Here is a 16444-nt window from a genome sequence, read left to right as displayed (position 1 = left end):
TTCTAGGCTTTGTGCCTCCAAGAGCTTGGAGGTCAGCTTTGTAGTATAATAAAACAGAAAACTATACAGCCAGGGAGAACAGAAGCAGGATAGAACAATAAAGTGTTGTTAATATCTCTCAGGCAAATTTTACCCAAATTCTGACTAGCAGTTATTGCTACAAGCAGCAACAAAGGGACACAGGGTGTGTTCAATGCCAGTTTCTGTCCATTTGACTACATAACTACTATGAACCGACACGAAAAGATACGTATAAACATGACTAGGCATTTGGTATTCATTCCATGAAATGTTCAGGCATTGACTGTGCTTCAGGTTTTGTTTGTTTTTTAACGCAGGCTTTGAGGATAGCACAGGTCAGGAAGGCTAGGGCGTTGGAGTAGGTTTCTCAGCTGTCCAGGCTCTGAACTAAAGCTGTCCCTCTCAAAAGAATGGAAATGATTTTAGATTGTATTCAACAGCACAAAGCAGTGATTCCTAAATAGTTAAAAATCTAGAAAGAAACACAAATTTATTTGACTTTGTAGAAGAGACCCCAGAATTTTAGGATTTGGGATATACCCCTGCAGTCAGGCGCAGTCCCCAACGCACCCACAGCATCTTTGACAGCTGGTGGTTGAGCTTCTACTAAGAGGTTTCTAGGGACTCCATGTTCACTTCCTCACAGAGGCAGGCCAGCCTCATGCTTTAGACATCCTTGTTCTAGGCAAGTCCCTCGTGTTCTGCTGTGTCAGCCTCTGTGTGACACCCATTGGACCTTCTCTCTGTAGCACAATTGCATACCTTGCTCTGTTCTTGATAAGATAGGTCTAGGAATCATCTAAGGAGGTGTGTCTGTTCTGGGCAGAAAACCTCCAGGTTTCCTGCTATCTTCCAAGACTTTATTCCCAGGCCCTTGGGCGCTATAGCTGCTCTCCCCGCAGCTCCCTGTAGCACCTGTCCCTCTGAAATGACAAGGGTGCCCTCTAGGCATGGAGGAAACCAGGCAAAGGACTGGGGAACTGCACCCCACAGCCTAGAGCTGCGTCTTCTTCCTGAGCATCTGGATCACCCAACACATAATCTTTATTTTTTATTAAGAAGCTTTCCAAATAGTCACAAATAGCCAAGGTTATTTGCTGCTTTCATGGCGAATTACCATCTGTGGGGAATGTGGATTTCTCTGTAGGTTTTAATTTGCTGGTGAGTGGGCCATTGCTACCATCGCCTCCTGGTGTGGGGAAGTGTAGTTACTGAATGGTGCCTCCATCCAGCACGGGCATTGCGGGGGGACTCACAGCCGCAGGTCTGCTCCCTGGGGAAACAACCTCAAGATTCCTAATTAGAAAGGGCTTTACACAGAGACATTTATCTAATGTTTGAAGATTAAACCTGTCCATGAAATGGAAGACTTGATTTTATATGAAGTCATGAATAGCCAACACCACACAGGAAAATACTGGTTTTGAAAACCACAGAAGTGTTGCATATTTCTCAGTGCTTCTGACTGGCTGTGTGGCCTTGGTTAAACCTCAGCTTCTCTGGCCTTCGGTTGCTCCATCTGTAAGGTAAGGTCTGTCTAGAGAAGTCTGTGGTACCTGAATAGAGGTTTAAATGGCTGCTGTAGCAACTGGTATTGGGTAGAGATGGTTCAATCTCCACACCTTGCAGCTGTCACATTAAGCTGTGAAGGACGACAGACTCCAGCACTCGGTGGCCCTCGGTGACAGGTGATGCTGACCTCAGACAAGAGTCGCTCAGGAGATAGGCTTTGCGGTTCAACTTGACAAGCATTTGTGGAGAGCTGGGTCCGCCACCTCCTGTATTGTTGCCTGTGTGTGATGATAAGGCTCTTGGGGGTGTGGAAGATGCAGGGATGGTGATGATGATGATGGTGGTGATGTCGTTGTCGTCCTGTTCCTTGAAGGATAAAGTCTTGTGGAGAAGAGGAAGCGATTCTGACAGTTTGGGGTTGCAGAAGCCTTCACAGAAGAGATGAAGTTGTGTAGGCACCCTAAGTATGGATTGTCACAAAAGGAGCACTAGGAAGCGGGGCAGGGGGAGGTGGGGGGTTCCTGGCAGTGAGAATACTGGGCAGGCATGGCAGTAGGGAGCGCCTGCTGCAGATGGGGTTGGTGGGGTTTCCTTGGGGGACTTAGGCTGCAGAGAGATCAAGCCAGGCCTCAGCTGTTGTGTTAGGGATTCTGGACTAATTCTTTAAGCCCTGTTAAGGTTTCTGAACCGGAGGGTGATTAGAGCTGTGCTTGAATAAGTTCTTGTTAGCCGGAGTATACGGCTGCGTTGAGCAAGATGCTGTAACCAAAGAAGAGAGGGGTGTGGTGGGCAAGGCAAGGAGGATCCTGCACACTGAGGGAGCTCTGGGGGACGGAAGGAGGGTGCCAGACCTTGGACAGATGTGAGCCTGAGTGGACAGGTCGCAGTGGGACTCCGAGGATGCCGAGGGCATGGGTGACAGCAGGCAGACTGCTCAGGTGGAATAGGCATCAGCTGCAGGGAAGCCAGGGAAGAACAGGGGACGAGTCAGAGTTCAGTGTGAGACGCACTGAGTTTGTGGGTAGCCCAGTAACCGGGAACTTGGAATGGAGCAGTTGGGCCGTGAAGGCCAAGGTGGGAGCCATGCCGTGAGAATTGGCTGCCTGCAAGCCAGTGACACAGCCAGGAAAGACACGTGGGGCAAGAGAAGAAGTGGGCCTGGGAGGGAGCCACATCCTCAGGCCATTTCCCAGACCAGCCTGCAGTCAGCAAAAGCAGAGAGCTAGTCATTTCTTCTTTTTTATTTTGTTTTTAATTTTTTGTTGTTGGAGAGCTAGTCATTTCTTGTACCAAGCTGCATTTCAGATGTGTGGGTCCTACTTGCCACTGGCCACTGAGGCATGCTGCCCGTATGGCTGGGCTGGTTGCAGAAGGCAGAGCTTCCTGCAAAAGCTGAGGGAGAGCCCCTTCTCCCGTGGGCCCAGGCCTCTCTAAGCTGCGCTTTGACCTCTGGGTCTCTTGTACAACCTGAAGATGACAGCATTTGTTGGTCACTTGCAGTTAAAAAGGACCTTGGGTTGGTCTGTCCTCTGATTGCAAGATTCTATTTCTGTCTAGCATCTACTTTTAGTATCAATTTGTACAAAAATTTTTGATTCACCGAAAGTAGCTGAAGCAGTGAATAAAACATTCTCATACAGTCAGGGGCCCTGTGGACTTGGGCACAAGGTCAAGGTCCCAAGAACTCTTGGTGGAAAATCTCCTGCCCCAGGTTCTTCCATGAGGGTTGACCAGCACCTGTAGCCCAGGACAGGTCCAGCTAGAATCCCTGCCCCTACTTGCTGATGAGTAGCCTACTTTACTCCGCAAAGGGAACCACGTGGAAAGGCACACAGGCCAGGAAGAATTTGTGAATTATGGAGATTTGCCCTGGGAGGGCACATTTGTTTTGCAGATTCCAGCATTGTCTTTTTTAACATTCTGTCTGAAATTTGTGTACGTGTACTATCTGTTTTAATTTGTTTTCCAGTAGTTTGATCTTCTAAACTGACAAAGCTGCATGCATGGCAGAATTGCTCACTACAAAGTTATTCCTCAGCCAACTTCTCTGCTTAAGGATTCTTTCTCCATGATACCCCCTACCAGCCAGTGCAGCCCACCCTGGTCCCCCCACCTATGACACAGAGGCCCTCCAAGCCAGCAGCTCCCCAGCTCTGTTGGAGGTAGGGGAGCAGCAGGAGTTCTTTTCTCCCTTGGCCCGACTGGACCTCAAGATCCTTATAGATCTTTTAAACATTCCAGGACCCAGGCCCTCACCTGAGACCAGTCAAATTAGAGTTTCTATTGGGTGTCCAGGCCTCTGTTGAAGACCTCCCCAGGAGATTCTCCTGTGCAGCCAGCAGTGAGAACCACTTGGGTAGAGGTTTCCAAAATTGTCTGATTATAAAAATCACTTGAGGAGCTTGGTAAAGCTTGACTGTCCCAGGCCTCATTCGAGGCTACCAAGTCAATGTCCATGCTAGGGCTTGGACAACAATGTCATTCATTTTGGGTTAAAGCCAGTTTGGGAGGTACTGCCTTGCCAGGTAAATGGCTGGGACTAGGTAGATGACGAACCCAGTATACTCTGCGTTCAAAGCATAGATCAGGGGCTTCCTGACCATGCAAGGGATGCTGAAAGTGCCCTCACCATCACCTTCATTAGCTCTACCACCAGGGCTGAATTTAGTCTATGGGGAGCATTAGCAGCAACAAAGGGAGGATGATGTCCTGCACTTAGCCCAGGGCCCAGCTCGCTGTCTGACAATCACTGTCACCATAGTAAGGACAGTTTCTCTGCTCAGGATGTAAGAAGTGCTGGAAAGTAAGGGGCAGCATGGTTCAGTCCATCCATTTCCAAGCTTCTCACAGTTTTTTTCTCCCTGTAGGTCCTTCGGGGTTGTCCTCTGGGAGATCGCCACACTGGCCGAGCAGCCCTACCAGGGCTTGTCCAACGAGCAAGTCCTTCGCTTCGTCATGGAGGGCGGCCTTCTGGACAAGCCAGACAACTGCCCCGACATGCTGTACGTACTTCCTGGGCCCCCTCAGTGCTCTTCTGATTTCTCTTCTCAAATGCCTGTTTTCCTTGGTCACAGGAGATTAGATTAAAGCCATTCTCTCTGGTCCTTCACCTCTCTCGCCAGGCGCGGCTGAGGAAAGGTTCGTCCTCATGGAAGGAGCTGAGTTTAGTTGGTAGACCTGTGCCTTTCCATGGGCACCTTAATTCTACCCCATATTCCTTAATGCTTTCGTTCTGATTCGCAGTTCGCACTATAGTTTCTCAGCCCAAATGTCTCTGAAATGTTTGGCCAGAGTAATCCATCCTTATTCATCCTCTCCATGTGAGGTTTTGTTTCTTTTTAAAGAAGGCAACAACACAACACTTACTACTCTGAAGTCAAATTCAAGAGCCCCCCGCCCCACCTTTGGCAGGCCTGAGAGAACTGCTGCAGTGAGTGTACACAGAGCTGCATGGTCAGGACTCCAGCATGCGCCATGTAGGGTCAGCTTAGTGTCGTCTGAACCCTGCCCCACATGTCTTCTCTGTTAAGTGTTCACAAAAGTCATAAACCATCCAAGTAACATGCTCTCCAGAGCTTCATCCACTGACCAGTGTGGACCTGGAGTGTGTGTGAGCTGACATCCCTGCGAAGCGCTGGTGAATTTGTCTTCTCATTGCACTTTTTTTTTTTTTTTTTTTTTGAGATGGAGTCTCGCTCTGTCTCCCAGGCTGGAGTGCATTGGCCTGATCTTGGCTCACTGCAACCTCTGCCTCCCGGGTTCAAGCAATTCTCCTGCCTCAACCTCTCAAATAGCTAGGATTACAGGCACCCACCACCACGCCCAGCTAATTTTTAGTGGAGATGGGGTTTCACCATATTGGCCAGGCTGGTCTCGAACTCCTGACCTCAGATGATCTGCCTGCCTCAGCCTTCCAAAGTGCTGGGATTATAGGCATGAGCCATCACACTTGGCAACCCCACTTATTTTGAAAACACACTTTGCAGCTTTTAGTCCTAAGTTTTGTCAGATGACGAGAGAGAGTTTGTGATGCCTCACGGTGATTGTGAGGCCTCACTACTCAGCACTCCCTGGAGAAGCCCCACTTTTGGTGGAGGACTTACTCTGTGTCCATGGATGGTGCTATTGGTGGCTCAGTGGAGGTCAGAGCTGCTGGAGCAGGGAGGCCTCTTTGTCTTTCCTGGAACAAGTTTGAGGAGGGGGTGAAGGTGTTCTGGTTCAGTCGTCAGGTGCACAACAGGTACAGGTTGGGAACAATGACTTTGCTTTTGACGTGCACTTTAAGGCAGGCTTCAGAGATTGTTCTGGATCTCCATAGGTGAACATAAAGGTAGGCTCCCACTAGTATCTCAAGACCAATTTAGATTTCCAGAAATGCTTTTCAGGACAGGCCTGGCTTCACTTTGGAAAGGATCCTGAGGAATTACTGGGCTGTTACGTCTGCATGAAGGCACCCAGCTCCTACCTCTCACCCATCCACCCACCTGGAGCCAGCACAGACTCAGGCTGGGTCCACAGTGGCGGGATGATAAATACAAACCAGACGTGTGTCAGGTGGACGGGAGGGAATGCGGGCTCCAGCAGCCACAAAGCTTTGCTCATTTGGTCCCGTACAATGTGGGCCAGGAATCCAGATGCAGGTGTTCTTGTTCTCAGCTCAGAGTAGCAGGAGGCAGAAATCAAGAAGTCAGTGGGGCTGCGGTCTCACCTGAGGCTCAGGGCCATCTTAAGGCACCTCAGGGTTCTGCAGTTGCAGGACTGAGGTCCCCATATTCTTGGCACCTGTCACCTGGGTACTGCTTTCAACTTCTGGAGGCCAAGGCCACTCACAGTCCTTGCCATATACACCCTCCGTAGGCCTGCTCATAACAGCAGTCTATTTTTTCAAGACTGATAAGAGGATCACTCTCTACTGCTTCTACTGGTTTTTTACCTGATGAGGTCAGATCTACCCGAGATAATCTCTCCCTTTTAAGTGATTCAGTCAACTGATTAGAAGCCTAATTAGAGGAGTGAAGTATCCTCTCATGTTGACAAGTCCCACGCATACTCAAGTGAGGGGATTATATGGGATATTTACACCAGGGGCAGCAATCTTGAGGGGCATCTTAGAATTCCATAGTCTCAGAAATCATTGTCCTTATCAAACAGTCAAGGTGCAATTTTTGTTTCAAAGCACTTTGAGTGTTGCTACAAATACTGAATCCCTAAGCTCCTTGTAAATGGCCGGCCTCTGGAGGGCATGGGGTGGGGAAGACTAGACACACACCCCTGTGCTTTGGGAGTATGTTGGCTGGGCGTCATGCTCAGTTAGCTGCTGCTTCTGAACATAGGTTCAGCTAAAGTGTATCCCAGGCGATGGATACTTTGTGTGGAATTCAGAAAGGTGGCTGCAGGAAAAATGCCAGGGAAAGCCAGAGTGAAGGCATCACCCCAGCACAGCTAGCACATGTCGAGGTCCCCATTGTCCTATCGAGGCAGGGCCAGAACCGGAAAGTTGGCTGGTGCCCTGGGCCTGTGCCAGTGATGGGAGGCTCCTCTTCTCTGAGGGTGGCACCTACAGATGCAGAAGCACTGGGTTTCCTGGAGCCCTCATCAAGCCAACTTGACAGCATGGCCTCTTCAGAATTCCACAATCCAAACTTGGAAGAGACTCGAAAGACCACTTAGTACCTTTTCTTACCCAGTATAGAAATTCTTCTCTCTGTGTTAGTTTTTTATTGCAGTATAACAAACTACCCAAAACCTACAAGTTGAGAGCAACAGTAAACATGTATTATCACTCAGAGGTTTCTGAAGGTGAGGAATGCAGGAGCGGCATAGCCGGCTGGCTCTGGCTTGGAGCCCTTCTCACGGTTGCAGCCCAGCTGTCCGCTGGGGCTGCAGTCATCTGACAGCTTGCCTGGGGCAGGCAGACCCACTTGCAAGGTGTTGCTGCATAGGTAGTATGCCCTGCATGAACCACCCTGTTCTACATGGGCCTCTCTGTAGCACTGCCTGAGTGTCTCAGGATGTATAACTGGCTTCTCCTAGAGCAGCGTTTGGCACACTCTCTCTAAAAGGCCAGCTAAAAAATATTTTTGATGGGAGGCTGAGGCAGGAGAATGGTGTAAACCTGGGAGGCGGAGCTTGCAGTGAGCTGAGATCCGGCCGCTGCGCTCCAGCCTGGGCGACGGAGCAAGACTCTGTCTCAAAAAAAAAAAAAAAAAAAAAAATTTTTTTGACTGTGTGGGCCCATACGACCTCAACTGTGACTACTTGACTCTGCCATTGTGGAGCAAACACAGCTGGAGGTGTCATATAAGCTAGTGTGCCTATGTTCCAATACAATTTTATTTTTGCATACTGAAATTTGAATTCCACATAATCTCTTATGTTGTCACAAAATATTCTTATTTTGAATTTCTTTTAGCCATTTACATGAAAACCATTCTTAGGCCGTAGACCTTGGAAAACTAGGCAACAGGCCAGATTTTACCCACAGGTACATAGTTTGCCTGCTGTGCCCTAGAGTAAAAGATCCAGGACCTGAGCAGAAGGCACGACGTCCTTTCTGACCAGACCTCAGAAGTCACACTCTGAAGCTCCCACCTTCTCCTTCAGGTTACACCATGTGGGAGTCAATCACATGGGGATGTGAGCCCCAGGACATGAGGGAGAGGACCACTGGGGATCCGGGAGCCTGGCTACTCCCCTGCTCCCCACCAACACACACACACACACCCCCAGTGCCCCTCACAGGTGACCATCCGCTCCACACTTTGAGCAGTACAGCCACTATTTTCTTGTCAGCCATTGTAAGAAAAATCATGCTTTCGACTCTGAATATAAGCCATGGAGTATGAGAGCTGACGACCACTGAATTTGCATAAAGGTACAGTGCCAGAATCTAGGCTAATATTAGAACTGGTGGTATTTTAGCAAGCTTAGAAACAGCCCATGAAAGCAGGTGTGAGTTTTGCTTCTGTGGTTTGGGATGGGTGAGGGAGAGTGTGTTGTTTCTGTGCTTTCTCTTTGACTCGGGTAAACGTTTATCTACAAGAGACTTGTGGGATTCTTACTTGGTCCACCTCCAGGTAACTGGGGTCTTAATATTAACGTAAGCTGCCTGGGATGCAGCCTACCTGCCATGGGAAACGCAGGGCACTTCCTGTTCCCAGCATAGAGTGACAAGGAAATTTACTCAAAGCGGTTACTCTGACATTAAATGTTTACTTCAGGAGGCATTTCTGCTTTGCCATCGAGAATTTTTCTCCCTTCCAAGAAAAGAGTAGAATGAAAGGAGGCAATTTGGTTTCATAGGGAGTGTCCATGTTGTCATTCTGAGTTTACTGATGAGCTTACGTGAGAAAGGAGGATTCTGGGATGGGAGTTCTGTTGTTACAAGACATGAAAGAATGGCCTCTGTGTATCCCAGAGAGGAGAGTCCGTGAGCCCTTGCGAGTTGCCCTGAAACCTCTACCAGGTCTCAGTTGAGAAAGTGTGTGAGTTGTGTGGTTCTGAGATCTGAACAGGCACTACCTGGCGACATTGGGGGGCTGAAGGAGCTCAGTGGCTGCAGGTGAACTGGAGCTCACCATCAGGAAGTAGCCAGATTCTCACCCCTCAGTGTCACCGAGTGTTCTGGCTTTAGAGGAAGGGCTCCATGGTCCCCAAGCAATGGGGTGTTGAGGTCTGAGTCTCAACGCCATGACTCAGTGTGAATTAACTCAGCAAGTACCACGGGTTTGGGTTGTGGTTCCCTGTTGGGTCTGTACTTCAGATTGATGACAAAGCCCATCCTCAGCCTTATTTCAGCCCAGATCTCAGTATTTATGCCACAGATGTTGTTTAGCCCCTCTGGGTGCATGCTGACGCTGAGGTCACACAGGTGAGCCAGGAGTGGCCCTGGCTTTCATGAAACGTAGTGACGTAAAAGGTCCCAGCTCTGATGCTCCAGGATAAGGGCCGGGACAGAGGTGTGAACGCAGCCGTGGAAAACTTGGGCTAGGAAGCCATTTGTTCTGGTAACACTTCCACAGCTCCACATGTCCGGACTCTTGCCAGAGATGTCTTCGGTCTGCAGGATTCAGGAGGGAATCTGAACTTTTAGCCTGGAGCATTATCAACTAATAGTTGAGTCTGAAACAAACTTAGTGAAATCTGATGTTTTTTTTGTAGTTTTTCCCATTGCTGGAATCCTGGTTTGGTTCTGCGGGAATCGAGTGCTTGAGTGGGATCCAAACAGGCAGGAAGGGCGCTCCTGCTCAGTTATTCCCAGTGAGCTCACGGAGGCACACAGGCCCCATGTCCTCCTGGCTGAGGCGTGGTTCCTAAGACAACCCTCACTGTTGAGGGCTGCCAGGAGAGAGACACATTCGAATCCGGTGAGCGTCGGCAGCATGCGGGAATGTGCGGGTGCCTCGTGGCCTGCTGACATCCCACACAGGTCACAGCCTGTCCAGTTCAGGACATCAGGGCCAAGAGTGGAATGGGAATAGAGGCACCTCCATGTGCTCATCCTGCTGACCATCACCCAGCCTCCAGGGGGCACAGCTGGCCCCCAGGCGGCTGCTTCCCAGCAGGGTAGGAATTCCATTTGAGTCTTGTCCCTGTTCCAGAAGGGCTGGGTATGTGTCCCCCAAAGGGGAGAGCATTCGAGAAGGATGGCTCCAGACTCGCCAGAGCTGACCCATGGAAAAAAAAAAAAAGTGCTTTTTAAAAGATGAGTTTTATCAGCTCACACATCCTTCTAGAGTCTAATGGAGATTTTTTGTATGTGTGGAAATAGTAAACAAGGTCTTGAATCCCACAGAGCAAAAAAGACTTCCTTTTTTGGGCAGCCCTGGAAGGGTTGTTACTCTGGAATGGTTTAAAAGAAGCATCACATGGCTTGTTTGTGCTGATGTCACTGCCTCGCTGCCCCTCCAGTGGCACCTCCTCAGTCCCCGGCCACAGGCACAAAGCCAAGCACATCTTATGCTCTTGGCCCGGGTACGCTTCTGCCCAGGGGCAAGTCAGCCGGAGAGGAGTTCATATCCCAGCCATATGGAGATGCATTTCATGTCATTATGGCCTATTTTAATTTTTTTTAACCCCAATCGTTTTTCTTAGGAAGTGATGGGGAGTATGGAAAGGCAGGCTTATTTGTCATCAAGCTGCCAGTTTTTATCAATGCAAACCACATCCCTGTGACATCTGTGACTGTCCCTTGGACAGTTAGGCAAGGGAGGGTCTCCTGGTGGGCCCAGGGTTACTCTTACTTAGATTAAGAGAAAATTCCTTTTTCCGGGGTCGTTGGCAATCAAAGTGTAGTCATCCTGTTGCACAGAGAACTCCATCCCAGCTCCACCCTCGTGAATTTCATAACCTTGGACAAATTATTTAATGTCTGAGTGCTTCTGTTCCCCCGTCTGTAACATGGGTGTATATTATAGTCAGTAGCACCTGCTTCACAAACTCGTGAGGACTTCATCCGTTCACACACATAACTGCCTCACTGCCTGGCACCTAGTGTGCACACAGCATTCTACTGTGGGGTAGACTTAAAATTGTGGCTAAAGAGATGCTTTTCCGGAAAAGTGGCCACATGGAACTCTCCATATCTAAGAAGCATACTGTGGGGTGCTTCATATTTTGTCTAATTCCTTTACCCCCAGAAAAGGAACCCGCAACCTTCCTTCTGTAAAGGGCCACACGGTAAATAAGCATTTTTAGACTTGCAGGCCACGGTCTCTGTCCTAATGTCCTCAGCTGGTAGTTGTAGCTGGAAAGCAGCTGCAGCCCACATGGAAATGAGGGAGCATGGCCCATGCCAGTGCAGCTGATGTGCAGAGGTGGCTAGCCCCGGGTTAGACCCTGTGGAGACGCAGGCCCCCAGACTCCAGAACGCTGAATTCTAGTGGATTCTGCATGGCTCTCCCTCACACCTAGGCCCACCCTCCCTCAAGGTTGCACCGTCTCTATCTGAAGGAAGCTGCCAGGTGGCCATTAGAGCCCTTCTCTTGGCAGGCCAGCTTCCAGGCCGAGTGGCTTATCTTACATCAAGGGCCTCCCCTTGGAATTTTCCCTGAAAGCCAGAGATGGGCAGGTGGTCTGTGGTTAAGCAGCCGGCCTGACAGGAGGCTAGATGCCATTGGGTGCTTTGAGTTTCCTAGATGTGGAGAGTTCTATGTGGCCACTTTTATGGAAAAGCATCTCTTTAGGAAGAATTTTAAAACAAAGAGGAGAGCTGCCTGGCGAGAACAGAGGTGGAAAGGACGGCACTTTGGTTTCACGCTCACGTAAGAGGGCTGTTGGCGGTCACTCCTCAGAACTATGGCCAGCCCTGGACGGTAGCCAGCTGTACCTTTTTGCCCCAAAAGTCTGTTTACCTGGGTCTTTCTGCGTTCTGGAAGCTTGTCAAAGCCCGGGCCTTTCCTGGGTCAGGGCAGCCGGCTTTCCTTGTCCGCGTGTGGCTGACTGTTTTCGTGGGGGGCCCTGGCCACAGCTGGCAAGACTTCCTTTGTCCCATGCGACTCTGAGGGCCTCACAGATATTTGCAGCCCAGGTGCTGTCAGAGCCCAGCCGATGCGACCAAGACACAGCACAAGCGTCATCCTGTTCTGCCTGTCCTTGCTTGTGGAGTGGACTTGTGCCCAGGGCTCTCCTTGCTGGCTCATTGGAATCTGGCTTCGGGTCTACACTGGGCCTCTTGTTTGGTCCAGAATAGCCTGGCTCATCGGCTGGGGCTTGCCTGTGCAGGGCTGGAGCAAGCAGGTGCTAGGTGGAGACAGCAGCAGACTCGGAGTGTGCATTTCTTCGTGTTTCAAGCCTGGCCTCATGGTGCCTTCTTCCTTTGGTCCTCTGCCAGGGGTAGCCCTGCACCAGGAGGAAGCTTAGAAATAACAGGTGGGACCTGGAGAGAGAGCGTTGGGGAAGCTGCGGTCACTCATCAGCCTTCTTAGAAACCGGGGATTTCCTGCTTTCTAATTCTGGAAAGGATGTTTCAGCAGTGGCTGCATGAGATGTCTCAGATAGAAAACTGCTTATTTTTATTTCTTAGCACTGACACCATAAATAATACCTGTAACGATGGACAGTGTGGACCTAGATAAGTGCTTCTTGGGAAAGGAGAGTTTGGGTTTTGTACTGTGGTAGTTCTGGGTGAAGTGAAGGGAACCATACGAGGTAAAACAGGAGACTCTGAAGGCCACTTGGGCCATCCAGGCAGGAAGCCAGGGACGGAGAGGGACAGTAGGGTTGTATTCAGTGCTCCCACCATACACTTATAGGCGGGAAACCACTGCAGGCGGCCCATGAAGCCTCTTGGCCACAAACGCCCTCCCAGTTTGGACCCCCCTTCCGTGTGTCTTGGCTGCAGGTTTGAATTGATGCGCATGTGCTGGCAGTACAACCCCAAGATGAGGCCTTCCTTCCTGGAGATCATCAGCAGCATCAAAGACGAGATGGAGCCTGGCTTCCGGGAGGTCTCCTTCTACTACAGTGAGGAGAACAAGCTGCCCGAGCCGGAGGAGCTGGACCTGGAGCCAGAGAACATGGAGAGCGTCCCCCTGGACCCCTCGGCCTCCTCGTCCTCCCTGCCACTGCCCGACAGACACTCAGGACACAAGGCCGAGAACGGCCCCGGCCCTGGAGTGCTGGTGCTCCGCGCCAGCTTCGATGAGAGACAGCCTTACGCACACATGAACGGTGGCCGCAAGAACGAGCGGGCCTTGCCGCTGCCCCAGTCTTCGACCTGCTGATCCTTGGATCCTGAATCAGTGCAAACAGTAACGTGTGTGCACGCTCAGCGGGGTGGGGGGAGAGAGAAAGTTTTAACAATCTATTCACAAGCCTCCTGTACCTCAGTGGATCTTCAGAACTGCCATTGCTGCCCGCGGGAGACAGCTTCTCTGCAGTAAACACATTTGGGATGTTCCTTTTTTCAATATGCAAGCAGCTTTTTATTCCCTACCCAAACCCTTAACTGACATGGGCCTTTAAGAACCTTAATGACAACACTTAATAGCAACAGAGCACTTGAGAACCAGTCTCCTTACTCTGTCCCTGTCCTTCCTCATCCTCTCTCTCTCTCCCTCCCTTTCTCTCACTCTCTGTCACTTTTCTCTTTCTCTCTGCTTCATAATGGAAAAATAATTGCCGTAAGTCCAGCTGGGAAGCCCTTTTTATCAGTTTGAGGAAGTGGCTGTCCCTGTGACCCCATCCAACCCCTGTACACACCCGCCCGACACCGTAGGTCATTACAAAAAAAAACACGTGGAGATGGAAATTTTTACCTTTATCTTTCACCTTTCTAGGGACATGAAATTTACAAAGGGCCATCGTTCATCCAAGGCTGTTACCATTTTAACGCTGCCTAATTTTGCCAAAATCCTGAACTTTCTCCCTCACCGTCCCTGCGCTGATTCCTTGTGTCCGGAGGCATGGGTGAGCGTGGCATCTGGTTGCTCCGTTTTGAGAGACACGCTGGCGACACGCTCCGTCCGTCTGACTGCCCCTGCTGTGCTTCTCAAGGCCACATGCACACAGGTCTCATTGCTTCTGACTAGGTTATTATTTGGGGGAACTGGACACAATGGGACTTTCTCTCAGTGAAGGTGGGGAGAAGCTAAACTGGCTTCCCTGCCCTGCCTCCCCACCCCCACCCAACCCCCAAGAATCTAGTGGCCATAGGCCCTGAAGCAGCCTGGTGGACAGGCTTTGAGTCAAGGGGTCCCATGCCTGCCTCTCTCCCAGCCCCAGCTCCCCAGCCCACCCCCAAGGACACAGATGGGAAGGGGTTTCCAGGGACTCAGCCCAACTGTTGATGCAGGTTTGCAAGGAAAGAAATTCAAACACCACAACAGCAGTAAGAAGAAAAGCAGTCAATGGATTCAAGCATTCTAAGCTTTGTTGACATTTCTCTGTTCCTAGGACTTCTTCATGGGTCTTACAGTTCTATGTTAGACCATGAAACATTTGCATACACATCGTCTTTAATGTCACTTTTATAACTTTTTTACGGTTCAGATATTCATCTATACGTCTGTACAGAAAAAAAAAAAAAGCTGCTATTTTTTTTGTTCTTGATCTTTGTGGATTTAATCTATGAAAACCTTCAGGTCCACCCTCTCCCCTTTCTGCTCACTCCAAGAAACTTCTTATGCTTTGTACTAGAGTGCGTGACTTTCTTCCTCTTTTCCCGGTAATTGATACTTCTACGACATAATTTGCCATGAACTGTTTGATGCCTTTTTATAAATACATCCCCCTCCCTGCTCCCACCTCCCCCTTTAGTTGTCTTCTAACCCGTAGGCTCTGTGGGCACGAGGCTGGTGAGGGCACGAGGCGGAAAGAAGGCCGGGCACCCGTCCTGAGAGGGCCGTGCTCCTCTCCCCAGCCCGCCCTCACAGCATTGGAGTCTGTTACAGTGCAAGACATGATACAAACTCAGGTCAGAAAAACAAAGGTTAAATACTTCACACGTCTTTGTTCAGTGTTTCCACTCCACCGTGGTTGAGAAGCCTCACCCTCTCTTTCCCTTGCCTTTGTTTAGGTTGTGACACACATATATATATTTTTTTAATTCTTGGGTACAACAGCAGTGTTAACTGCAGACACTAGGCATTTGGATTACTATTTTTTTTTTAATGGCTATTTAATCTTTCCATCCCATGAAAAACAGCTGCTGAGTCCAAGGGAGCAGCAGAGCGTGGTCCGGCAGGCCCTGCTGTGGCCCTCGCCAGCACCCTCACCAGACCGACCGACCGACCTGTCTTTGGAACCAGAACATCCCAAGGGACCTCCTTTGCACTGGCAGGGAGTGGGACCCTGGGATCCAGGCTGGCCCAGGGCGGCATCCTCAGGGCTGTGCCAGCTGGAGCGCCAGGTCAGGGCAGCGCAGACGCCACGGTGGCCCAAGAGCCCCTTTGCTCCCTGCCAGGGGACCGGGGCTGTGGTGCTGGCCCTCTTTCCCTCGGCCAGGAATCCAGGTCCTCGGGGCCCAGGGGTCTTGTTTAGTTTTGTTTTGTTTTTAGCACTTCTCACCAGAGAGATGACGGCACAAGAGTTGCTTCTGGGATGGAAATGTTTAGGAGTAAGAACAAAACTGGGATACGGTGATTGCTAGTTGTGACTGAAGATTAAACACAAAAAAAAGTCTGTAGTGCTTTTTTGCTTGTCAGCAGTTTGTCTCTCTGCTTTCTCTAGCCTCTATCCCATAGTGTGTTCCCTTTTAAAAAAGAAAAAAGAAGGTATTATATGTAGGAGTTTTCTTTTAATTTATTTTGTGATGCCAGTTTCAATCACTGTAGAGAAGCCCCATTATGAATTTAAATTTCAAGGAAAGGGTGTGTGTATGTGTGTGGGGTGTGTGTGTGTATGAGTGATGGGACAGTTTTTGATTTTTTGGGTTTTTTTCCCCCCAAACATTTATCTACCTCACTCTTATTTTTTATATGTGTATATAGACAAAAGAATACATCTCACATTTCTCAGCACCTGACAATAGGCCGTTGATACTGGTAACCTCATCCACACCACAGGCTCCACACCCAGGTGATGCAGGGAGAAGCCAGGCTGTATTCCGGGGTCAAAGCAACACTGACTCACCTCTCTGCGTATTTCAGACAGCTTGCCTTTTTCTGAGATGTCTCGTTTTGTGTTGCTTTTATTCTTTTTTTTTTTTTTTTTCTATCTTGGTTTCCACCAAGGTGTTAGATTTTTCCTCCTCTCCTAGCCAGTGGCCTTGTGAGGCCAAGGAGGGCACCAGAGCACACTTTCAGGGGGCCACCAGGCTGTCCCTGGCTGGTTGTCTTTGGAACAAACTGCTTCCATGCAGATCGAACACATTTCCTCCTTAAGAGAGCAGTTGTTCCTCAGGTTCTGAGGACAGGAAGGTGTCCAGGCAGCATAGTCTCTGTGAGAATCTCCTGGGTAAAGGCATATTGGG

General features: G+C 49.8%; 1 protein-coding gene across 2 annotated transcripts in view; it reads left to right on the top strand.

The window, feature by feature from the left end:
* Positions 1-15746, top strand: part of IGF1R (insulin like growth factor 1 receptor) — a 311273-nt gene extending 295527 nt beyond the window's left edge. The window contains exons 20-21 of one of the 2 annotated variants that reach the window (XM_007990528.3): positions 4401-4535; positions 12875-15746. In XM_007990528.3, coding sequence (XP_007988719.1) covers positions 4401-4535; positions 12875-13256 — 517 coding nt within the window. In that variant the 3' untranslated portion in view covers positions 13257-15746. The remainder of the gene's footprint in view (positions 1-4400; positions 4536-12874) is intronic. The other variant, XM_007990529.3, reaches the window with a different exon arrangement.
* The last annotated feature ends 698 nt before the right edge of the window (positions 15747-16444 follow it).

Source organism: Chlorocebus sabaeus, chromosome 29 (genome assembly GCF_047675955.1).
Source record: "Chlorocebus sabaeus isolate Y175 chromosome 29, mChlSab1.0.hap1, whole genome shotgun sequence".
NCBI classification, from domain to species: Eukaryota; Metazoa; Chordata; class Mammalia; order Primates; family Cercopithecidae; genus Chlorocebus; species Chlorocebus sabaeus.
The sequence above is the reverse complement of the archived record's forward strand: the minus strand, read 5'-3'. Positions and strand labels throughout refer to the sequence as shown.